The 25,487-nt window shown below is 37.9% G+C and overlaps 1 protein-coding gene across 4 annotated transcripts in view; it reads left to right on the forward strand.

Annotated features, from left to right (window-relative positions):
- Window positions 1–25,487, forward strand: part of ROBO1 (roundabout guidance receptor 1) — a 680,236-nt gene that overhangs the window by 417,050 nt on the left and 237,699 nt on the right. For all 4 annotated transcript variants that reach the window (XM_054270279.1, XM_054270278.1, XM_054270280.1 and 1 more), the window contains one exon: window positions 10,989–11,315. In XM_054270279.1, the coding sequence (XP_054126254.1) occupies window positions 10,989–11,315 (327 nt within the window). The remainder of the gene's footprint in view (window positions 1–10,988; window positions 11,316–25,487) is intronic.

The following is a 25,487-nucleotide window of genomic DNA, read 5'->3' on the forward strand; positions in this document are numbered from 1 at the left end:
TAGCCTTGAAAATCCTATTGGAAAAAAAAAAAAAAAGAGATGTTTAAAACCTTGGATTGTGCTTTGTAAGGATAAAACCAAACAAATCCTCAAGTTCCTTGTACCCACCTGCCCACCAGTGCTGGACAGTGCTGTAGCTGTGCTGGGTGTAGCTGCTTGAGCAGTGTGGGTTTGTAGTGATATTTATGTTTTATGTTGGCAGTAAAGGTCCCAACCAACTTCCACCTCTCAGGAGGCACTGACCAAATCCTGCATGGAGTAACTGTGGGAGAAAGGAGTTCTCCCATCGGAGTTCTTCTCCAGTTTATTACAAATTTAGTGAACAGGTAGCACAATAGAAGTATTACCTTAATCCTAAGCAGAGATACTTGTACATAAGATAAAATTTGTTTCTCTATATGAATATAACTAGCTTTATTTTTTTTTTTTAGCCAGCATTTCTACATCCTTGTAAAATACAGTTTAATTTGTTGAAAGGGAAACCAGTATATAATCATACCTTAGAGTCTTGCAGACTGCAGGATAATGGCTTTCCTGAGCTGATGGAGCATGCTTAGTTGAATTCTTTTAATCTAATGTTTTTGTAGGTGGCTGCTGCTGTTTTGCCACTTGCCTCTCTGCGTAGGGATATCTTAACTATTGAAACAAGCCTGATGCAGTGAAGTAATCTCTTCTACCAGAGCTATTGATAAAGTTGAAAAAAAGAATTTCTGGGCACTCAGATTCCTCTGAGGTTTATTCATTTCTGGCAATAACCTATTTCTTTTTGCTGCTTGAACCCTTGCCCCTGTCATGGTGATTGTTGCTTGAAGTAATAATAAGAATAATCATTCTTTTCCCTTATTTTCAAACAGCTATTCTCCTTTAAAATTTTGAAGGCTTTATCAGCATTTGCATTTATATGTGTAAACCACATAAACCTCTGCCTGCTTGCTTGTGTTGATGTTATATTATTATGCATTAAAATCTTCTCAAATCACGCAGCTCCATTCTTCTCACTTTCACTTACAGTTTGTTTCTTTCTTATACATCTCTATGGAGCTCTTGAGGTCTTTGTCTTTTCCCATGCTTGGATATTCCTCTCTACTTTTGACTCAGCCTCATGGTTGTGTAGCTCTGTTTTTCTCTTACCTCTCCCTTCTCCTTCCTTTTTCCATTTATGACCACTGAATATTGGTCTGTGTTTCTCAGTACTGATCCTTTCACCAGAACCCTTTACAATAGTTATTCAAAAGCTAGTCATTAAGCCAGCTTTTAAAAAACAGCTATAAAATAATCAAAATCATGAAAAATAGACCCCTGATGTTTTTGTTTAATGAAATAATAAAGTTTTTAATTTTTTCTCTTACTTTTAAAACGGTCCTTAATTTCTTTAAATCTTATCATCAACAACCATAAGCTACTGCTATTTTTCAACTTCATTTTACATTCCATTATGAGCTTCAGTATACATTGGACAGCATTTTTATCTGTAGACTTCTCACACTTAGCATGCTATGTAAGGCATAAACATTGTCTTCATTAATGTTCTGGATATGTCAAAATTTGCTTTTAAGGTTGAAAATTGACTGAGGTGGGCTGCATTCCTCTAGGGATTTGTTACTAATCCTTTAAAAGGCCATTTCATACATTTTGTTTTCTTTAAAGTATAAGTGACTCAGACAACTATTCCTGAAATTGTGGTTCAGTACTTTGTCTTGAAAAAGTCAATAACTTGCTGAAAACTGGTGTTATTTAAATATCTTACTTAAGTGTGCCTATCATATAGAGCATCTCGAAATCTTTGTTTTACATGTTTAAATACCCTTCAGGCTGCTGAACATCCAGCCTATTAGCCACAAGTTTTCTGAAGAATCCACTATGAATATTCAGGAAAATAATCTGATAGTATTTCTTTTTACCATTTCTTTTACTAGAAACAGCTTGATAAGTATGTGTTTTTTTCCTGTCAGATGGATACAGAGGCCTGGTTTTAGCCACTGGATGAACTCTTCTCTGTGGTGTATTCAGTTGGTTGTACCATTTTCACACAACCAGAACTAAAATCCAGCTGGAGAGGTATAGGGGTGGCAGAGATGCTGGTTGACATTTTTGGTGAATTTTCACTAGGTTTTCAGCAGTCATGCTGTTGGGTAGGACTTTAGACCTCAGGATGATGATGCTTCTTCATGAGAAGAAAACTCAGTGCATGAATCTTCTGGGCCCATACTTTTGTACATTTAAGGAAGCCCTGGAATGTGGCTTTCTGTGTGTGGTGCCATTCACCTGCAGTTGGATTCAACTGAGCATTGCAAAATTGTGCTTTTTGCAAATGTGTAAGTAGGAACAATGGCAAAAGAATTGGCCATGTGGAAGATTTCAGATTTCTCAGTTGGATTTTTGGGACCAAAGAAGGCTTTGAAGGAACAAAAACCAAACCCAGTGGTCTCCCCTTGTACTCGGCATCGGTGAGGTCACAACCTTGAGTGCTGTGTTTAGATTTGGGTCCTCAAAACAAGAAAGAAATTGGTGTGCTGGGATTTATTCTGTGCTCACAGAGCTGGGGAAGGGTCTGGAGCACAAGTCTGAGGAGGAGCAGCTGAGGGAGCTTTGGTGTTTGGCCTGGAGAAAAGGAGCAAGGGGAGACCTTGTGGTTCTCTAGAACCCCCTGGCAGGAGGCTTCAGCCAGCTGGGGATCGGTCTCTTGTCCCAGGTTACAAGGGACAGGACAAGGGCAACCCATCTGAAATATTATCAAGAGAAAGCATTGTGTTTGTTTTTGTGATTTTAAAAAAGAATAACCTCAAAATGATGAATATATTTGGATCTATTTTTGTGAATGAGTATGACCATCCAAAGGGATATTTTGTGGTTTTTTTGTCTTTCTAGATTAAGCTTTGGAATGAAATAGCCTAGTATGCTATAATCATGCCACAAATAGGTGAAATCTTTGACACTGATTAGAGACAAACCTATAGGTGAGGTAAAAATTTCCTGCATCAGTATGTCTGATACCTGATTTGTCAATACATAGATGAAGAAAATACATAAAATATATAACTATATTAGTGTATTATAGTTTATATAATGTATCTACATAATTTTGATTCCTAGGCATTGCCACTCCACTGGAAGTCAATTTGGTCCCTTCAGCTAAGAGTCCTCCTTTGGTTTTGGTGCCCTTCCATTGTTTTTCTCCAAGTTCTGTTTTCCTGTCCCAAGTGGCAAAGCAGTGGTTCACAGGCAATGAGACACACTTCAGTCTGGGATGAAACATGATCCAGGACAAGGATGGAAGATGGAGGAGAGCCTGACTGCCTCTTCTTTGTTTCCTAATCCTCCCTCCCTCCCTGCTCAACAGAAAACCAAGCCCTGGAAGTGGCAATTCAGATGTGGCTCACAGCAGCTTCAGTCCCCACACTCTCCATTTGCTCTGGCTTTTCTTCTCAAGCTGCTGACAGCCCCTCAGAGCTGTCAGGCCTGCCTTTGTAGGGAATGACATCTGCCAGGGAAGGAGGGATTGCTCTGATCTGTACAAGATCCTCCCACTGTGTCTCCACTCCTGTGTTTAACCAGTGGTCATTTTCAGTATCTTTTTAGCTCTGTTGTCCACAGACTTATCCATAATTTTCATCCAATCCTGTTACCTTAATATAGTTAAAGTATGTGTTTCCCTAGTTGTCTTCCAGTTGCTCTTTACTTCAGCTCTACTTAACGTTTGCATCCTTTCCATAATCCTTTGCCACTTCTTTTCCCCATGCTCTTGGCAGCCATCCCAGGGCATCACAGCTCCCACTGTGTCACTCTCTTTGTGTACTTGCCTGACCCCACTGCTTCCCTCACCCTGCACTTTGGGGTGGTCACTGCCAGCTTGTCACACCCAAATCTCCAAAGAGGAGCTTGCTTCAGATACATCTCTGCCATTCTCAGTCTTGTCCTGGTGCACTTCTCCATCCCAGTGTAGAAAATACCTCCCAGCATTATTCCAGCCCTTTCAAAGACAAAAAGAAATAATGAAATAGACTTTATTACCATTGTGCTTGTTTTTTGTTTTTGAGTATAGTGGAGTTGCTGACTGGGTCATAGGTGATTTTGCATTATTAATGAAAGTATTTCTGTAATTTCATTAATGTTTCCCTTAAGGGAAAATACTTCCCAGCTTAACAGTTTGGTGTGGGATGTTGTTGTTTTTGTTAAAGGAGTTTTAGTTTCTAAAAGTGAGTGCCCTAGATACTGACATCTCAGACTATTACAGTATTCACCAAAATCAGATGAGATAAATATCTTACCAGGAAGCACAACTGAGGGAAAGAAAAAATAAAACTGACCAGTTTCTTACCCTGGGAACATTAGCTATTGCCTGGGGTTTTATGTAAATGTCAGCCTCTTACATGGTGCAATATAAATATTAGTATTTTAAATTTATATTCTAGCTAATTTAATGAATAACCAGGTCAGGACTTATTTATGCTAACTGCTGCACAAAGCAGTAGTATGTGTTCATGTAGCAAAGATTGAGTGTAAAGCCGAGTCTCTTGAAAATAAGTGGTTTGCTCAAGAGCAATTTGGAAGAGTTGAATTTAATTTTGGTTTAAAGCGTGACTCTTACTGTTGCCACTTTGGGCTTCCTTGTTAAAAGTGATTATTTCAGAGAGCAAGTCTTTCTTGGCATCTCCTGGGAAATATGTCTTTAGAAGCTAAAATGGAGACTCAGTGTTAATATCTGAGCAATGCAGTATTTGCCAGTTTTTTCCCCCCCATTCCCACCAGACAGAGAATTTAAATAACTATAAGATAATGTACAGCTTTCCAGAAGCTTTTTTTGCCTAGAACTCATGGGTTTTTCTGACCTAATTGCGTATGTCCAGATGTACTGCTGAATAAAGAACAGAAGCAAACCATTGACACCCATGATACGTAAACTTTTTAAAAATTATTTTTCTCCTTTATTTATTTAGCTTATTGCTCCAATACTTCAACTAACTCCTGTTCAGTTGACCAGGTCATGAATATTGTGTAAATTGAATGTCTGTAGCTTCCAGTGTTTGGGTTACATCTCCCAGTGTAAGAGCCAGGCACGAGATCAGTCTGGATTTGAGGCGTTTTTAGTACAGCTCCCATTTAATCTCTTATTTCAAAGAGACAGACAGACGTGGCTTAAAACTCCAGGCACTCTGTCATTACCCCAGTTTTTTTTTCCCCATAAGTGTACAGTAAATTACTGGTTTCTGACATCTCCTGATAGTGTGGTAGCTATGACAGAAATGCAATTGTAATTCATGGTGTCTTAACCTTGAAGTGTTTTTTGTTGCTGTCTTTTGAGTGGGAAAAACATTTTGTGGATGTCTACAGATTTATTTTAAAAGCCATGGGCCAAGTTTTGTAATCAGATTTTGTTTTTAAAGCAAATTATTTTGCTTACACAAAAGATATCCCTTAGCAGAAGAAATAATTAAAAGAAAAATATGTTAATTTCATCTATCAATGAAATTTCAATGGAGATTAGACGAGGGAAACAAAAGGATTCCTTGACATGATGATGTAAACTGAAATAAGAACAGCTTCTTTTTCAGGGAACATCACTGATTTTGTGGTGAGAGTGATCAGGTAGTGTTCAAGGCTTTTCTTTTTATTTACATCTTTCTCACCTGTTTTCCACTGTGTTCTCAGAGAAAGAAATAGAGCATTTCTCTTCATTGGGAAGACATAGGATAACTGCAGGTTCTGCTGATCCAAAGTGAGAGCCCTGCTTGTCACATATTATGGTATCTATTGGAAAGAAGTGGACCTATTCCCAGATGAGTGTTTGGAACCATTTACCATGTCCTGAAATGCATTTCAATAAACCTGCAGTCCCGGGTGGGCATTAATCAGCGGATGTGACAGAGCTGTAGCATTCCAGCTATGCCTTTTCTTCCTCAGTGTACAAATACTCCCTCACTTGCAGGGGAACGGTTTTGTTCATAAAGGTGGCATCTTTTTAAAGAAGCTATGACTGTGTAAAGTAATGGCAGGATTTAAGTGAAAAGTGTAACTTTGTTTTTCTGGAATATATGTTTAATGTTCCGGTGATAGAAGTGAACAGATTTTGTAAATAAAACTCTGTGTCAAAGTCACACTTCCTTAGTCCAAAGTGATATCAGTGCTATTCTCCAATCAGTGTTTCAGAAATATCAGTTAAATGCAGTTTTTACTCTTTTGCTTTATAGCAAAGTAGAATTAGACAATGAAATTTCTGTTCTGATATAACTGTTTTGGGAAAATCCAGATAGGCACAGCATTACTATCTTTATTAATTACTTTATGTCTTTGGTTACAGAACAATGACTGCAAACCTGGAAGTGTCAAAATAATTGCTTTTCAGTATGCAGTTCTTGTAGGCTACAAAGCTCACGAAATCAGGTGTTTTATTGAAGCTGCACAAGGGTAGTATACAAAGAGTAGGAATATTAAAAGAATGGAGAAGTTGAGAGAAAGAAAATGAATGGGACAAAATCTCAGTGGATCTTCCTAGTTCTGTTGTTTTTCCTTGAAGATTATTTGTTGTGTGTGCAACACAGCAAACTCAGTAGGTTAGGTTAGCTGCAGGTATAGGGGCAGAAAAGCCACTTTCAGAAAAATACTTTGATTTATCCTTTGTTGTTTTTGCCCTGTAGCATGATGTGATATTGTTTTGCAGTGTGTGCTTGAAATAGTACTCAGAGTCTGCTTGCCTCTGGAGTGTGAATGGTTTGGGTCTTCCATCTTCAAAAAGGATAAACTAGAATTTGAGTCAAGGAAAAGGTGAACAAATCTTATGAGGGGAAAAGCAGATGAAATTAGTTTTATGACTTCTAACAGCAGCAACAACACAGAATCCAAGAGGCTGGTAGAAAAGGAAAAGGTTGCAATTTGCATGTCAAAGGCATAAAAGTCCAAGAAGTTTGTGGAGAGATTTGAATTATAGGGCACTTCCAGCGCAGGAAGAACAAGGTATTTACTATTTGGGGATATGTTTAACCTGAGGATTAGGGAAAGATTTCTAACCACCAGAGAAAGAGACTTATGGAGCATCTTTCCAATCAACTTAGAAAAAACCGCAATGATATTCCCCTCCACTTTCTGAAAATCTTTCTGAAAGAGGTTAAGTTACTACTGGAAACACTGGGGAATTGGGGGAGCTCTTATGATCTGATGAGGTATAATTGTTTGCAAGGATCTCCTAACTCTGCTTTTTAACTTGTGGTTTTGTTTGTTAGCATTTTCCTAATAACTTTGATAGCAATTAGGTTTCAATCAGTTACTCAGAACTTACATAAGGTTTTAGTAATGAGAAAAAAAGAGCAAGGTTCTTGTGCTCAAAAAATCAATGTTAAATGCAGTTTTTGTGGAATGGAAAAGAAACAGGGCCAGGAATATACTGGCCCTTAGGAATTTGGCTAAGGATAGTCTGTCACGCAGTATTTTATAATGCTTACAAAAAATTACTATTTAGATATATAGATCTTGGGAGGTGAGGTTTTCCATATCCATCTGAGCTCAGGTTTAGATGGACTGATGCAGTTTGTGCCAATAGCACAAATTTTTTTTGTTTTTCTCCAAAGGAGAATGTGTTTGTACACAAGGGATACACAGTGTTTGAACCCCTGGTATCAGCAGCTTTCCTATTTAAATGCACTTCCTGCTGTTTATCAATAAGTTTGGTTTTAATATGCTACCAACAGGATGTTTTAAGGGAATAAAGGCAAATCTTAGCTTCTACAAGTTTGTCATTTATCTAATGCAAGTTTTCTTTGAACTTTCACATCTGTTTATGTCATTGTTTGAATTCTTGTAAAAATTGTTGTGGTGCAGCACAACAGTTTCCAGAAACTGGAAACATGATTTCATATAATTGTTCTTTTAAGCAGCAGCATGAAATAATTAGTATGGGGTACTTTAATTGGTGGTATCCAATTGACTTTTTATGAAAGACTTGAATCATAATAAGAGCAAGAACACAAGTTGGTTAGTTCCTATTACCCAGTGCTGTCATCTTTGGGGAAAAGAAACAGCAGCTCTGTTGTGTATTTCATGGCAGATCCAGTATGTATTAGGTGCTCAGCTTTTGGAGTTTGTTCTTTTTTTTTTTTTTTTTTTTTAATCAAACATCTTCTGGGAAGGGTTTTTGACAGGAAAATTATAGGATTGGTACCCACTCTTAAGATTTATGTTGATAATTGAAGCTGCTTCTTCTCAATAAAACGTAAATGCAGCTTAAATAACTAGCTGAAAGAAAAGGAAGATGAAAAAAAAAAGTGTAGATACGTAGAAAGATTATAACTTGGTTGTCAAGGTCATCATACCCCTCAGGCAGTTGTCACTAAATCTGTGCATACTGCTCACTATGTGCCAGTCAACTAATCCTGCAACTTTTATCCCTTTCTGATCTAAGCAGTGCTCTGAAATTTGCTAGAGGAATGTAACTTTACAAAATGTTAAGATTAAAAAAAGAAATAAATTAATAGACATTTCTGTTATTTATCTTCTCCTATATTATCCAGCAAAGATAAAAATATATACGAGCATTCCTGGATGATCCTGAAGGTTTTTTTTCCCCGCCTAGGGTTTTGAGTCTCAGTTTTCAAGAAAGTTTAGAGGTCAGTCTTTATGCTTTCATTCTGTGCAGTGCTTGAAGTACACGTACAGCCAGTTAAATGTCAGTGTGGAAAGCTTGCATACAATATATCTGAAAATGGTATTTCATTTATTTGTGGTCTGGGCCAGGCTGACAGAAACAATAGGAGGCTTGTCCTGTATTGTGTGCTGGCTAGCTAGAATTGCCTGTGAAAATACAAACACAGTCCATGCTAGCATATGTCAAAACTTTGGTTTTTAAAATGCTTCTTAACTGCTTTTTAAACATCTTACATTGAAATTGGCTTTTTATTTTTCCAGAGCATCTTAAGAGCAATTGATTTTAGCTCTGTAATCCTTTGTTTCAATGCCTTTCCTTGGGAATTACATAGGAAGTGAATAAAAATATAAACAAAATAAGGTTTTTAATCCCTCTCTAGGCATTTTTACCTTGGAAAGAGGGATTTGAAATTGGCCAACACACTTGTGAGGGCAGAAGTATTCAATGAGGGGCTTTTCACAAAAGCTGTGTAAAAGTTTGGGATGAGTAGACACAAATGCAGCTTTGCAGTGACTGAGATGTGTTCTCAGGGAGCCCAGAAATCTATTAGAGGCTTTTTTAGCTGCTGCAAAAACCAGTGCTGGTTGGCACAAATTTCTTGTGCTCCACTGGGTTTGGCCTGTTCCAAACCTCCTGGAGGTGCTGCTTAAAATTTGTCTTTGGTGTGATGTGCAGGCTTGGGCTGCTTGGGCCAGCAGAAGGGTTTGGAAGCTCCCTGGCTTCTGTTTTTTCTACGCAAACCTTATCTAAAGAGGAGGTTTATTACTGTTTAAATGTTTTGTGATCAATTTAATGATCAGTAATGTTAATGTAAAACTACCCTGTTTTGCTACATACAGAATGCAAATGTATTTCAGTGTAGTCTGGCCATGCTGACAGATTTTTGAGTGTGTGGTAGTGCTAGCTGATTAGTTGAACATTTAATTATCTTGAGGTGAAGAAAGTGTGAAATAAAATTTAAATGGTACATTTTAGGATAGTTTTATTTTATATACATAAAATATATATGCCTGTATCACATATTTAGCATATATTTAATACAGCAATTCTTGGACCTCTCCTCTTCTTGTCTCCTTTCCCTGTTTCCACATCAGTTTATGGTCTATTAACCTGCAGTGAATAGATCTTGTGTTTCTGGTGCTTCGCAGCTGTTCAAACCTCATGTTATTAATGTTAATAAAGAATCTTGGCATCTGAGATTTTAATAATCAGGAATTGGTGACCCAAGAGACTAATTTTTTATCCATGGCAAAGTTGTGCTTCAAGAAAGACGAAAATAAGGAAAACAATAATTGGAAATTGAGTCAACATTTAAAAACCTTGAAAGCTTTGATAGGTGTTTGTTCCAAATTTGGAATTCTTTGGTACCTGGTAGCTTATTGTATTTATCTGTGGTATATATCTATGCAGACTGTTCCTGGGGTTGTTTGTTTGGGGCTTTTTGGGTTTTGGGGCTTTTTTTAGTTTTTTTCATTTGTTTTGTGTTTTTGTTTGGGGGTTTTGTTTTGGTTTTTTTGTCTTTTCTGTTTTTATTTTTTTCTTTATGCAAGTTGAATTTTTAAATAGTGTGAATTATCAGCTTGAATTTTTAAATAGTGTGAAATGGAATGCTTTCCTCGAAGAGCATCTTGTTTAGAAGTACCTTGTCTAGGAGAGTGTCTGACTTGCTTGTAACTTTTTCTTTGATGCTGGATACTCTTGCCTCACAGTTTTTTTCCTAGATTGGCGACATCTAGAATTCTATAAAGTAAAAATTTTCCCCAGTGCACGAGGCATAAGAAGCATTCAGGCCCTCCATGAATTTATAGTTCTATGGCACTACTTAACGCGGAACTTAAGACATGATAGTACAAGTGAAATAAAGCAACTCTGTGAGCAGTGGAAATGTTAGAGTTACTCCGTAGACATTGCATGAATTAATGGCCCTTCCAGAAGGTTGCATGAGGTTGGCTATGGGTTATGGATTAGAAGTACCAGTTCTGCTGGTTGAGGTGGTCTGATCTCTGTGGAGTGCTGCAGGACTAGTTTTTGTAGTTCTAGGTGTGCATATGCATGTATGTATAAATTTATGTACGTGAATAGATCCATGTAAAGACGGATGTAATTTAGGAATCTGGCTGTTCACTAGTATTAGGTCCCCTCCTGAAAAAATGCTTTTGAACATACTCACTTGGGTGAACCTTGCGCATGTTGAAGTGCACTAAGGTTTTCTTTTTGTGTACTTTAGGATGTTAATAGCTGCTCTTGTCAAATGCTGTGCTGCGAGGTGATGGTTAAGTAGCTGTTTTGCAAAACACTGTGACCGTACCTGGCAGTGATTTCCTAAGAAAACTTTGGTTTTTTTACCTTGCAGGTTCCCGTCTTCGACAGGAGGATTTCCCACCTCGCATCGTGGAACACCCCTCGGACCTGATTGTTTCCAAAGGAGAGCCAGCTACTCTGAACTGCAAGGCAGAGGGGAGGCCCACGCCCACCATCGAGTGGTACAAGGGGGGAGAAAGGGTGGAGACGGACAAGGATGACCCGCGCTCCCACCGCATGCTGCTGCCCAGCGGATCTTTATTTTTCCTGCGCATCGTGCACGGGCGCAAGAGCCGGCCGGACGAAGGGGTCTACGTGTGTGTGGCCAGGAATTACCTGGGGGAGGCTGTGAGTCATAATGCATCGCTGGAGGTGGCAAGTAAGTGCATTTCCCTCCTCCCCCCTTCGGTAACAGCCGCTTGCTTTGATGTTTTTTGAAGATAGAAATAAGTGTGAGCTGCCTCTGAGGCAGTGACTTGAAAGCAATGAAGGAATTACACGGTTAATTATTATTTATACAGAGATAGGAAAATAGAAGGGGAGTCAGGAGATGTATCATATCACTGGAGAAATTCAGATGATTTTGTGCGTTCTTGCTACTTTTATGCTTCCGTGAAATTATGATTGCTTTATGTTTGTAACAGTTTGTATATTAGTTTCAATTTATGCATGTTTTTTCCTCTCCAGATAACCATGCAATTTACAGTGTGTAATAGGAGGCAGGATAGCCAGGATTTGATCTAACAGGGTAGTTGTTGTTGCACAAATAAGCAATGGAAAGAGGAATGGCAGATTTAGAAAGACAAAATTAATTTTTTTTCTCTGGAAGAACTGGCTCACAGTTATCTCTCTGGTTTTAAGTAGTGGCCAACGGAAGGAGCAGTCAAGTATGTTCACATCACTTTGTAATGCTTATCTCTTCCTGTATATCCTTTAAACTCTACTTGTTGTAGAGGAAGAGAGTGTACATTAAAGTGGTTTAAGCATTCGTATGGAGGGCCAAATGTAGGTCAAAAAAAATCAATTTTGGAGGTTACTAAAGTATGAGAGGAAGCCTTGCAATTCAAAGTTAGATATCTATTTTGAAGTGACTTTTATAGGCTTCCTTTGTAATGTGTAGCAATTCACCTGGTATCCTGTTGAAGAGCGGCACAGAACTGGGTGAGTCACTCTGGAAACACTGATCTCTGTTGACTGAATGATTCATGTTGTTAAGGAGCTCTGAAGAGCCTCCTATCTCTTAGATAGGTTAAGTGCCACTGTTGTGTATAGTTTTAGAAGAAGGGTTTGTAGATTTTCATAAGTCTCACAGCAGGCTAAGGAAATAGATTATAAATTTGTGCATTTGCTTGAGCCCTCTGTCTGGTCTGTCACGTTCAAGACAATCCCAAGGACGTTTGTAACTACACCAGAAAGATCTCAAGCTTCACATACAACAGCATAGATATACATGATTAAGATCATGCTGTTTCCTTGTTAACCACCTTAGTGATAAAAGTAATCAGTGTCTGGGTAGCTGGAAGTATGCTTATCCAGTAAATGTGTAAACTGTTTGAATCATGCTCGTTACTCCCAAATGCCGTATCTAGTATCTTGTAAGTGTAATTTTGAGTGGGCATTAATGGTTGAGATCTTGATTTTTATCTAATTGCTGTTTCATTTATAGCACTTCATGCTGGCTCTTAGAAGGGTTTTAATGTTCTGTGCTTGTTTCACGTTATTTTCATTTGTGGTGTACCTTGAAGTGACGTTGAAGTGCACGTAGTGCTCCTGTGTCTTCCACAACTTCTCATCAGAACCCAGAAATGTGAGGTGGACTTGAGGGATTGATGCACTGTGCATGCATCAATTCAGCTGGTACATAGCTATTAAATGTGTTTGGCACACCTGGCTCAAATAGTTTTCATGTGATTATAGTATAGAGTCTTACCAACAGGGTCTGAATGCAAAATATTGATATTGCCACAAATTTTTTTAAGAGCTTCAGCCAACTAGTAAGACAAAAAAAATTTCTTTGAAGTGTGTAAATGTAAATCATTTAACAATAATGTAGCATTAAATTGTTAATACTCCTCAAAGTGGAACTCACTTGCCCTTGGAAACCACCAACAACCTGTAAAAAAAAACCAAAACCCCACAATCTATATTTGGAAATAGGATTTGTAGGTATAATGATATACAGTTTCAGTTGCATACCAGGACATCTTAGACAAAGAACTTTAACAGTAAAGGTTATTATTTTAGTAGAAAGGTAGTGATGTGACAGTGCAATAGCACCAAACCACTTTAAATAGCACAGAAGAGGTGAGGAACAAGGAAAGAGTTGAAGGCTGGTGGAATAAATTTGCATTAAATTAAAAAGCTCTGCGTTGTAGGTGTAATGCTATCATCAATATGAACTGGAGCTGCGCTCACAGCGGATTGCTGCAAATCAGCAAACTGCTCTGTTTGGTTCTCAGTACACCTGTGCTGAGCCCCAGAGCATTTACATTTGTATGCCTCTAGTCATACACAGTTGCTTGTTTAGAAATCCTTATGTTCTGGTTTAATTTTTTCTGTTTGCAGAGTCACATTGCCTTTGTTTGGTTTCTTCTTTCCACAGTACAGAAGATGATTAAGAGTACTCATTATCTGCTTTGATGCTACAATTTTAACCAAAAGCATTTGTGAAACAGGAAACAGCATCATGTTTTGCAGTTTACCTGCAAACTCTTGGCTGGAAGAGGCAGCTCATGTCTGCACCAGTTTGTTTTACAATGTGATAAGAAATTTATCACTTTCCTTTCATCATCTCATATAGTAACACATTGTTAGACAAAGTTCCTTCGCTTTCCAATGGATGTTTTACACTTTACTTTAGATTCAGGTTAATACTAAAGTAAGTTTTCATGTCTGTTATGCCTTCACGCAGTTATTTTTCAACTTTTTAAGCAGTTCCTGTGCTCATCTTTTGGGATTAATCCACAAAGAGAATTTGTTGCCTGTGTTGGGTGGACATTTTCCTTAAGCACACTGTTCTTAGATTCCACCGTTGCAAAGAAGGAAAAGTCTGGGGATTTCAAAGCTACAGATTTCAGAAGATTGCACTGTATTAAAAGCTGTTTTATCTTTTTTTAAATACCTGTGTATTTTAAGAACTTTGAAAGCAGCTTTAGATTTGATTACCACAGGGGAGTAGTGACTTAAATCAGAATTGAAGACGGTTTTCCATCTGCTTTGTCACTTTCTAGTCATCAGGCTCTCCTTGGTGACTTGACTGACATTTGCATGTCATTTAATCCAGAGGATGCTGCATTTTCTTCCCCTGATATATATCTAAGTAATGATAGTGTTAGTCCTAAATTAATACCATTGAACATGACCTAAATAACATTTATTATCAGCAAATTGAATTAAATAAGCCTCTCATTCAATCTGTGGCTCTTGTGACCCTTCCAGAATGTTTGAAGGTGTTGTGTGTCTAATCACAGCATTAAGGATTTGTTGTATCTTCTCCATAATCCTATTTTATTTATATAAAAGTATTTGTGCAGCTGTATTTGCTTAAGTTTCTTTAGTTATTTCTTTGAAACCATGCCCCATCCCCTAAAAATCCTTAAAAATTGAGTGATCCTCTGGCTGGTGAAGAGTAGTATCCTAAATCTACCAAACATGTTCTTTAGCCAGCCACTTGATATTTCAAGAATTAAAATCTCTCAGACGCTTTGGAGATGAGTAAAACTACTCTCTGTTGAACAGCTTTGTGCAAAGAAGCTTTGTAATTTAGTATTACCTGACATTTTCTTTGTAATTTAGATCTGTGATAAATGGGAAGGAGATAAATTTGCATAAAATGTGAATCACAAGTCAGTCAAAGAAGTGATCCTGTCTAACTGGGGGATTTATTTTTTTTTAGTTGACTGGCTTCCTCTGTATTTAAAATCCCATTTCCACAACGTTTTGGAATGGAGACTGGCTGTATGTGTCCAGAGCTGATTTGCAGAAGCATGCAGTCTCTGCAGTGCAGCCCAGAAGGGCTGAGCGATGGGATAATCCGGCTGGAGGCATCCTCCAGATGGAGGCAGCTCCAAGTCTGCTTCCCTCCCTCTCCCTGACTTCCTGAACTCGGCCTTTTGATCACTGGAGACCTCCTTAAATTAGCTCCATGTTTTGTTTTGGAGGAATGTAACTGGTTTTGGATTACTGCCTACCAGTGACACGTTCTCCGGTGGTGAAAGGTCCTGAGGAACGGGGAAAGGGCATGTCCTTGTCAAAATGAGGCTGGGTAATTCTCTCTATAAATGTCAGCTTTTACAGGTGGCAGAAGAAAGTGGAATCATACTTCATCCTCAGAGTAAAGGCTGAAGACTGTTTTGGCTATCACACAAACAGTTGGAAAACAAAGTCGTTTTTCAGAGTAGGGAAATAGAAGCAGTTTTGAAAAAGTGCATTAGCAGACTGGAAAGCGGCTGCAAGCTGCTTCACATGCTTGAATCTCTCAGGATTGTCTGGTGAATGGATCCACCTGATTAAGACCAAATTCAGTTACTGGTGTGTGATAGTTTGTTTCAATTTTAATTATTTTTAACGTTATTCCAATTTGAGGAAAATTGTATCCGTGGATCTTGTGGATGTCTATTAAGTAACAATTTTGTAGAAGCCTGCTTATTTTGAGAGTGGCAACAATAGCTGCAAGGGTATATTCATCTTCCTCTCTTCACTCTAAAGATTTTCCAGGCTGTTAAGAAAAAAACAAATAGAAATCAAGTTGTTTATATTTGCTAGTCAGGGACTCTGCAAATCTGTTTTTCAAATCATATTTCTCTGAGACAAACTTCTCTTTTGCCACAAGTTCTTTCCCCTCACACCTTGCCTTGTCAGAGCGAGTTTTTAGAGAAGGGATATATTTATTACCAAGGTATTTGGCATGGTTCTTTCATGTGTAACTTTTTCATCATCATAACATAATTTCCAGTGCATACTAGATGATGGCTCTAGTTCTAAAAATGCTTTGTTACAATTTTGATATTATAGAGTCTGAAGATCTGTGATGACTTCCCTGTAGTTCATTTTCCTGTTATGCAGAATATGAGCTGCTCAATTAGCTGCAAAATCCTTTCTCACTTTGCATTAATTTTCGTCAATATACAGCCTTCCTGAGTTAGTGATTATAGTATTACCTGAAAATCATGCAGTATTGTCAAAATTCAAACAATAAGTTTGTATAAATGGACCTTATGTGTAATCATTGGCACATTAAGAGAGTGGGACAAATAACTCCCTTCTTCAGCTGCATGACAATGAATAAAATATTTTGGATACCTATCAGAACTTCCATCATTTGAGGCACCCATGTACATGGCAAGCATTTGATGTTTATGGTGTTTACAGTTTTATTTGGCAAAGTCTCACAGAAGTCAGGGCTTTGTTTCAAGTGTGTGGTTGGTTTTAATTTATCACAAAATGTCTTCTTGAGTCTTTTGCCTGCACTCATGGAATAAATGATAAAATAATAGAATTACTGGCTGTGCATGCTGTAGAAGTGGTTATAAGGTTAATGTATGCATTAAGGAATAAACTTATCTACAGATTTAAGAAAAACAAAACTCTTAAGGTTTTGAAAACAACAACAACCATAAAACAGTCTAGGGAAAACTAAAACAGTGAGGCTAGACTGGAAAAGCTATGGCTTAAATATGTTTCTACCTGTTAGTTTGGTATGGCAGAACTTCATTCTGCTATGTCTAAGTCTATTATTAAAGGAAATTTCCATGTTTATTATCTAAAATGCAACTTGTATGTATTGGGAAGTTTGTAAGGTTAGCTCTTAAAAGTCTTAAAGATCATGAGATTCATGTTTTAGGGTTTTGGTTGTGCTGTGGGGATGTTTGGAAGCCTCTTCTGTAGTAAACCTGAAGTGCTAAGGTTGACTAGATTTTGGAAGCAGGCTAAGAGGTCTTTGGTTGCAGATGTGTGTCAACATATTTGAGCATTATAGCTAATTCTGTATCAAAACAATTCATAGGTGAGTTACTGTCAATGGATTACAATGAAACTTACAAAATGAAAATTTTTCATGGATGCTCTTACATGAGACTTTCAACCACTGTGAAACCAAAGCACATAAGTAAAAGATTCCTATTTAATACAAGTATCTACTCCTGCCAAGATCAGGGCAAAATAATGCACACTTTGCCTGAAAACTGTTCTTACATGTCTGTATTTTCCCAGAAACTATGCAAAATAGAGGAAGTTAGAAGTACAGTTCTTGATGGGTTCTGATACTGTGAATAAACAGATTATTCTTAAGCTGATGAGTAATTTAGGATGTTACAGCAGCCATGCTGGGATGGATGATTAAGCAAAATTAGACGTTTTATAGTCTTGCCAGAAATTGCTGTGCAGCTCAGTGAGTTCATAAATCAAACCATGTGGTGCCAGTCTTTTTGTGGAATGGCAGCTCTGATGAGTAAAAGATTATCTGAAACCTTGAACCAAAACTGGGGAATCTGGCTCTTCAAATGAGGTGGAGCTTTGCACGTTTTGTCATCGTTAGTTTCAAAGAAAAAAATGGGATTGGAATTATTCAAGTTGAAGGGTCCTACTATATCAAGCATGAGCCTGAGACAAGTATTTAAGTGTTTTTCCTGAATCCAGTTAACAGAGTGAAATGATACCAAAGCTCTCCTTAGTTTTGGTATTCAGAAGCCTGTGGAAAACAATTTGGACTCTTAACATCAAGTGTAAATGCAAATAAAGGCAGATATCCTAATTGCTTGAAGAAGGGAAAAGCCATTTTGATACCGCAGTGTATGATGCTTGATTTCAGTGTCTGATGCTTGTTTTTCCTCCCTTCCCATGGCATTTCCAGCCTGTGTGTGTGCCTCTGGGCTGGGAAGGATTGAGCAGGTTTCAGAGGGAACTCCTTAATGCAAGTTATCAAATTAACTGGGACCATTGGCTTCTCCTCTCTATTCCTGGTTGTGAGCTTCCTCTGGTCCAGGGGAGTCTTTATATGGTGTTTTCATTTAAGAGGTGTCTAGTACATTTTCCCCCCAGTTTTAGCTTTAGACTCTTGATCTTTCTTCCCCCACCTCCTCCCCTCCTCTTCCTCCTCCCCTAAGACATCTTGGTAGAACTAGATGAAATGAAGATAATTTCTATTTTTATAACAGTTTCCATTTCCTAGCTGATGATACAGGACATACGCCTGTAGGCAGAAGTATAAAGTCAGACAAGTAAAATGCTGACTAGTACGTTGGTTGTTCTGATGCTTTTTTCCCCAGTATGATAGTTTAAGAAAAGTTTTTCTGAAGTTCTTAGACTTGCTTCTGATTTAATATTTGGAAATAAATTTGCGTTGTGCCAGTACATTTTGTATATGAATTGAGAATATTTGGCAAATACTCCATATTAATGAAATACTGATTTAGTTATCATTCCCCAGAAAACCAAAATATCAGCTGCATTTAAAATTTTGAAGAAAAAATTTTTATTTTTCCTTTTTACTGTCATAAGGTTAAAACCTGTCTTTGAGATCATACTGCTGACAAAGACAGATTTGCATCTTTGTGTCTGTGAGCTGTTTTGATGAGAACTGTCTGACTTGACTTGCATCCTGTATGTAAATTGATTTCAGCTGATGGCTTTGAATTTGAAAGAAATTTAATTTGAAAACTGCCCCGTTCCACTCCCTGAGGTGGTGGATGCTTCTCTACGTCATCTGCTCAGCAGTGCAGAGTCAGCATATGTCTGTTCCTCTCCTATTTAAACTGTGCTCTCCAGAGAAGCAGAAATTCCCTTTAGACCAGGCACACATCTGCTGACTCTCTCCTGCTAGCAGAGCAACTGAAAAGATATCTTTCCTGTGATTAAAAGAAATATGTCTGGAGGCGCTTAGTTTTTGTTCAATTAATCAAAGATTAAACACATGTGGACTCTCTAAACTGGGCTTCTTTGTGCTTCCCTGCTATCAAAATTGGTTGGGGAGAGGAGCTGGGTGTTAGAGCTGGCTAGACTGAAATTTAATTTTTTTACCTATACACACATGCTATATAATTCAATTCCAAAAGGTCACAATAGGGTGGAGGGAAAAAAACACACACAAAAGTCTTGTTTGTTAGTTTTCAATTAATTTATAAGTTTAAAATATTTGAGCTTAAGTTAAAAAAGGGGGAAGTGTCAAATATTTTTTGTAACACTTGCTTTTAAAAGAAAAAAAAAAAGAGTCTTAGGGTTATGTGATTGGGCTACTTTATACATAGTTGCCGTTTTGGTAACCATTTCCAGATGCAAAGGCATTTTCGGTTGCTTTTGTTCCTCAATTCCTGTTAGTAAATGCTTTCCTGGCAGAAACTGTTAGTGTTAAAAGTCTGGTTTTCAGCTCAATGACTTATCCTTACTCAACAATAATACTTCTGATAGATTGTTTTGTAAAAAACCTCCAGGCTTTTCTCTGATGTTAAAAGAAATTATTTTTTTTTTTTTTCACCTGAAAGTATACAGAATCCAAAAAATCCTGGGAAGTAAGATGGCAATAATTAAGCAGATTCCTTGAATACCATGCTGTTCTTAAATTTTTCATCAGACACTAGCAAGTCTCTCTTCTAGACATCTTTATCTGAAGAGAATTTGTATGGCTCCAGTTTTATTAGTGGAATTAGTTCTTTGGTGTAGTGTGTGATGTGGCTTTAAAACAGAAAAGGCGCCGCTGATAAAGTGACTTTACTGAGATTTTTTTTTAAAGTGGTGTCTTCTAGACTGGTTTTTGTAGTACCTATGATTTTAGTTTCTTAATAGATCAAGTTTTCCTTAAAATATATGACAATTTAGCTATGTTTCACTTTCTGAATGAACATAAAATCCAGTGTAAAGGTTTGTCCTTTCATAAGTAGGCATCAAGCAGCATTTTTGGCAAGATACTTCATATGATAGCAAAGTTTCTTCATAAAATAAAATGTGTTAGACTTGTAGTAATAATTACTGAAGAAGCAACCACTGAAATATTCAAAACTGCCATCATGGAATTAGCTAGTAAAAATATAATAAAAATCTCAATATATGAGATTTTCACTCTGAATGGGATGAACCAATCCTTTGATATTAATAAAAGGCGTGATGGTAAGCATTGCAAATTATTTCATTTCAACATTGTAACTGAAGTAATTAGGTTTTTACACCCAAAAATAGCCACAATATTTTCCCAAAGTAGAAAATAACATCATAAAGGTTATTTCACTTTAGTAAAGTTTTGTGTTTATACAGAAGAAAGAGAATCAATTCTTCTTCTTCTATTCCAGCACCTTAGCATTGTTTTCCTTTTGCAAGAATACCGTGAAAAGTCCTCTCTCCTCTATTTATAAGTAGGTGTTTCAAAAGAAGTTCTTGAAGGTATTTTATAATATTTAAATGTCCCCATATTTGGGAATGAAGGTGGTCTTGCTGTTGCTGTTTTCTAGACAGAAAAACTGAGGCAGGAAGAAATTAAATCTTCATTTCAGACGATCACAAAAAATCTGTCAGCTCTGGAGAGATTGGGAACTCTCTTGTAGTTCTGTTTGTTCATCACAAGACTGCTCTTCATTGCTCTGTTTTGAGGACTAATTGAAATGTTTCATAGCAGTTTTTAGCACTAACTACAAATAACTTTGGAAACCCTTTGAAATGTTCCAAAAATTACCCCTTTTGGGTGGTGCTGGGATAAAAAATGAGTTCTCTAACTTGTAATTTTCCATTTTCCTGGATTTATTCCTCTAGAGCCTGTACTGCTGATTCCCTATGGCAATGGGGCTCCTTATTTTTTTGTGTTCTCCCTGCCAGCTGCTCATGGCTCAGATGAATATATCAAGATGATTGAGTCTTTAACCCTCTGCTGCCCAGACAGCAAAGGCCAAAAAATGAAATAGGTGCTGTAGAAGATGCTGGAAACAGGGACACTTGCTTTTCTTCTTTCAGTTTATTGTGTTCCTGCTGGGCTTAGGACTGCTCCTGCAGAAGCAGATGAGAGTTGTTGATTTTAGTTTCACTCATGCTCAGGAATGGTGTCAAAATTCAAATTCAGACCCTTTGCTGTGTTACATGGACTCAGTGAGGCACTCAGTGCCATGGTTTAGCTGATAACGTAATGTTAGATCAGAGGTTGGACTTAATGATCTCAGAGGGCTTTTCCAGCCTAGTTTATTCTGTGGTTCTGTGATAGATGATGTGAAGATTTATGTGCAGGCCAGGAACTTCCAGACTATCTGCTCTGGCAGTGTGACCTCCTATTGGAGAGACTGTAGTCCCCATGCAGGATTTGTGCTGCCCTGTTTGTTGTAGTGGTTTTTGGGGCATCAGTTTACTCATGATCTTCTCTGATTATGTTAGTAGGTCTGGCAAAACTATCTCTAAAAATCTCATCACAAAAGGTGTGTGAGCTCCCTGATTATGTTATTTATATTATATTACCTATATTACCTGTTATTTATATTACCCTGCTTATGTTATTTATATTATATTACCTACTAGTCTGGCAAAACTCTCTCTGAAAAGCTCATCACAGAAGGTGTGTGAGCTCGAGAGCCTGGTGTGGTTGTGGTGCCTCCTCTGGCTTAGCCCAGTTTGGGGCAGATGCTCTGAAGGTCCCAGCTTGCTCCAGCTCTGCCCCACACAAGCTGCTCTCTGGACAGGCAGCCTGGGAATGTGGGGAAGTGCTGGAACTGTTACACTTCCATTCCAGCCCCTCAGCCATCACCCACATTCTTTTGTTCCTCCCACACCCCGCTTCTCCTCACTCCCTTTCTCTCCTTCCCGCTCTCCTGTGGGCTAAGCAAATTGTTTAGCACAGTACACGATGTGCAGTCTTTGCTCTAGGCCATCATGGGATCCAAGAAAAACCATCTTGCAGAGCTCGATTCAGCCTTCAGGCTGTCAATTAGTTATCCCTGTTGTAGAGGGAGAATTGCAACTCATGCATATTTCTGCTCTATGTCATGGAATAGATGCAGAGCTTCAAAGTTGGGAGGGTAGAGAATGGGAGCAGTAATTAGCAGTTACAGTCCCTGGTTTTGCTCCTTCAGTGTGCTGTCATCATTTGAATATTTTGTTACTGGAAAGAAGAAAGTAAGCTTAATTTTTTCCTGACTTCAATTATGACAAAAAGAAACCTGATTTAAACCAGTCTTCCTAGGGGATTAGATGAGCGTGAGTAGAGCTTGTCTGTAGAAGTGCAGTGTAAACTAATGGTAAAAAATTGACTTACTTTTCTTCAAATTATCTGACTGCTTTGTAGAAAAAGTCAAGCAGTGACCCTTTCCCCTAAACACACATACACAGACCCACTGGGTTGGTAGATAGAGGTGGAAAGAGTAGATGTGAATAATTCCAAATGCACTTACCCAATAATCATCAGTCACAATTTGCAGGATTTGCACATAGGACAAGTAAGATAAACAAGATAAAAAACCTAGATAAAACCAGTAGTGGTAAAGCTAAGTCCACTCTCCATAATTGAACTGAATGGCCTGGCAAGTATGTGCTTGCATTGAAATGCCACATCATATGGCTGAACATGAAGGGTACATTTTCAGAAGTTTTGCATTATGGGACTGTAGTCTGTTAAGGGAGTGATGCTTAACAGGATCTGGAATCACATTAGATAGTCTAAGGAGATTGTGAATTGAGCTGTGAAATACAAGTACAGAGATAAGGTACAGGTGACTCACCAGTGAGAGGATTACTGAATCCACTTGTGCACAAAAAAGGACATTGGAAAGTTGGAACAGGCTCAGAAAAGTTGCACGGATTATTCCAGATTTCAAAAGCTTGGGATACATGAGACTTCTGCTCAACCTAGTGTGGTTTTATTAATGCAAATGTTTAGAGTTAACCTGAGGCTACAAGTCAACTCCTACAGCATAGAAATGCCAACGAGGACTGTAATTCCGTGACTGTAGATGCAGGGATTCTCTCCATTAAACTATATATGTGTGTACTACCCTGACCACAGCTACATCTTGAAACAAGTATAAGCAATTCTGTGCCTATGAAGTAAATCAGTAGGTAAAACCCTGCTTGTTTTGCTGTACTTAAGCTTTCATACTGCTCTGGGAAGTTAAATCAGCACCAGAGTTTATTTCAGTACTGTTATTTATTTTTCAATTAAGACTGAAGTAAGGGAAGCCACAGGATGAGAAAGTAAGTGTGCAGTTTGCTGTTCAGACTATTCAGGCTTCCTAAGAAACATTAGTGTCTTGAAGAAATACTGTTATTCTTTACTGAATTCAAGCAAGACACAAGAGGCAGAAGAGAACTTGAGAAGTGCTGTTGGAAAAGCTTTAAATAAACTTTTCTTTCACTGGGATTTTTATTTCCTTTGGTCATATCATACTGAAATGAGGAAATGTGTATTTTAAAGTTTCGGGATTTGTATTTGTTCAGTTTTTTTAAATGTTTCCTTGAGGTATTCGTGTATTGAAATGAACTGATACACAAGACTGCATGAAGCTCTGTGTGGTATCTGTAGAGTTAAAGAGGAGAGCAGAAAGTTTGAATTGGTCTGTGGTCTGCATCCAAAGGCATTAACTATTCACCAGACTTTAGTTACCGTCTCTGTCTGTAATTCATCTTGATGGCATCTTGTAAAAGCCATAGACCACCAAAAGAGCAGGAAACAGTTGAAAGGAGCTGGTTATGCACCAGTCTTGCTCAGCAGATTTTGTTTAAAATTCTCTTGATGTGTGCACAGCACAAGGCAGGTAAAGTTGTTTTTTTTTTTAATTCCCAGGCCTGTGGGCAGTCAGCTTCATCATATCAAGCTGGGATCTTGTAAGAAAATGAAGAGTCTTGCCCAGTGGCTGAAGGTGCCAGTCCCTCAGGGCTTCATCCCTTCTCACATTTCTCCCCTCTTCCCCTTTTTCTGGGGACCCTTAAAACTGTAGCTGTTTTCTGACAATGCTGTTTGTCATACCTGCAGGTTTAGTCCTAAACTGGCCACTTTGTCTTCTCCTCTGGATCTCTGAGTCTCGAGAATGGTATTCTTTGGAGTGTAGGTTTGGGGCAGCTGCAGGGGCTTAGCTTGGGAACAAAGGCTCCTGAAGCTGCCCAGAGGGTTTAGGGAGGGAAGGAAAGGCCACTAACAGGGCAGCCTGGAAACAGGATTGTTACCTAGATGAAGCCAAGGAAACTCTTTCTAATGGATCTGTCCAAGTTAGGTGAAATTCTGTGCATGTGTTATTTCCAAGGATTTATATTTTTTAATATTTTTGGTGACTCTTGCCCCTCTAAAAGTGAACAGGTTATTGTTCCTGATGATGTGAAGTGTTGGCTCTAAGTTCAACACTGGCTGAGACCTAAAGCACAGGAGCGTCCGTTAAGAGTAATGATCTCTTGCGTCTTGACTTTTAATTATTTGGGCTTCTGTCTGTCTATGTAAATGATTTGGAGAGATAATAATGACTTCCCTTGGAGGGTATTAGTTTGGCTAAGATGATTTGTTGAGATACATGGCTTAGTGTGCCTAATGCCTGATGATTATTTGCATTTAGTTGTTCCCACTATGGATGTGTTGGACATTCTTCTGGTTGATGAGTTGAAACTGAATCTGAAATATATATGTGTGGTGGGAATGAACAATCTCAGGTAGGCTCTCCTGTAAGCCTAGGAGACTGTCACCCTTGGGAACACATGGCATTGCTTTTTTTAATTACAAGGGAAACAACTGCATGGAACATTAAGATATGTCAGTGTTCATACAGATCCAATTGCTTGAAGTAATAAAATTTTAACTTTTTATATAACATACTTTTGGTCTTCTAAATTAAATGCATACTAGCATTATGATTTAAATTGTTTAATTAAGCATATGTATGTGCATTATGTAAGTTTGGTGCATATTTACTTTAAATAAAAATTCTGCAGAAATTTATTCAGGCATCCTGTTCAAAACTCTGTTAATTTAATACACAGAGAAATTCTACCTTCAAAAATAAAACACAAAATACATTTTCAATTACTGCGTGCAATAAAGGTCTTTTATGGGCCTGTGCATTTTTTTTTTGGTATCATAGATTTACTGTATCATCTATAAAAGAAGTAATATGGCCACTATAAAAAGTTATGGCGGGCTTTGCAGCTTTATTTTTAAGGCTTTGATTGGGAAATGGTACAGATTTCACCTTCTTGAGGAACTTCAAGATGTGTGTGGAAATAAGAGAGCCTCTACAACAAGACTTGGGAAGGAATAGTGCCACACTAGGGCTCATTAGAGGGAGAGAAGCACTCTTTATGAAACAGGATTTTATTCAAAATATGTTGGAAAGTACGGTCTGAAAGGCCTCTCCCTTTTTATGGATTGAAATAAAGTGAATGCTGGCAGATGCTGTGCTTCGTTGCAGTGGGGAGAAGCAGCTTTATGGTGATGGGAAGGTAATTGTTTCTTTGTGACAGCCATGGAATATAAGGTAGGATGGTTTCTTTTGGTAATGTAGTAAATTTTTTTCTAAATATTGTTTAGCATGCAATTTCAGTGCTGCTTGTTAGGATGGTCAAGTTACACAAATGCTTTTGGATCATGCTGTACCATTTTGTTTAGAAA

The sequence above is a fragment of the Melozone crissalis genome, unplaced genomic scaffold (genome assembly GCF_028551555.1).
Source record: "Melozone crissalis strain CALT ecotype California unplaced genomic scaffold, PUWL_Pcris_2 ptg000009l_1, whole genome shotgun sequence".
NCBI lineage: Eukaryota > Metazoa > Chordata > Aves > Passeriformes > Passerellidae > Melozone > Melozone crissalis.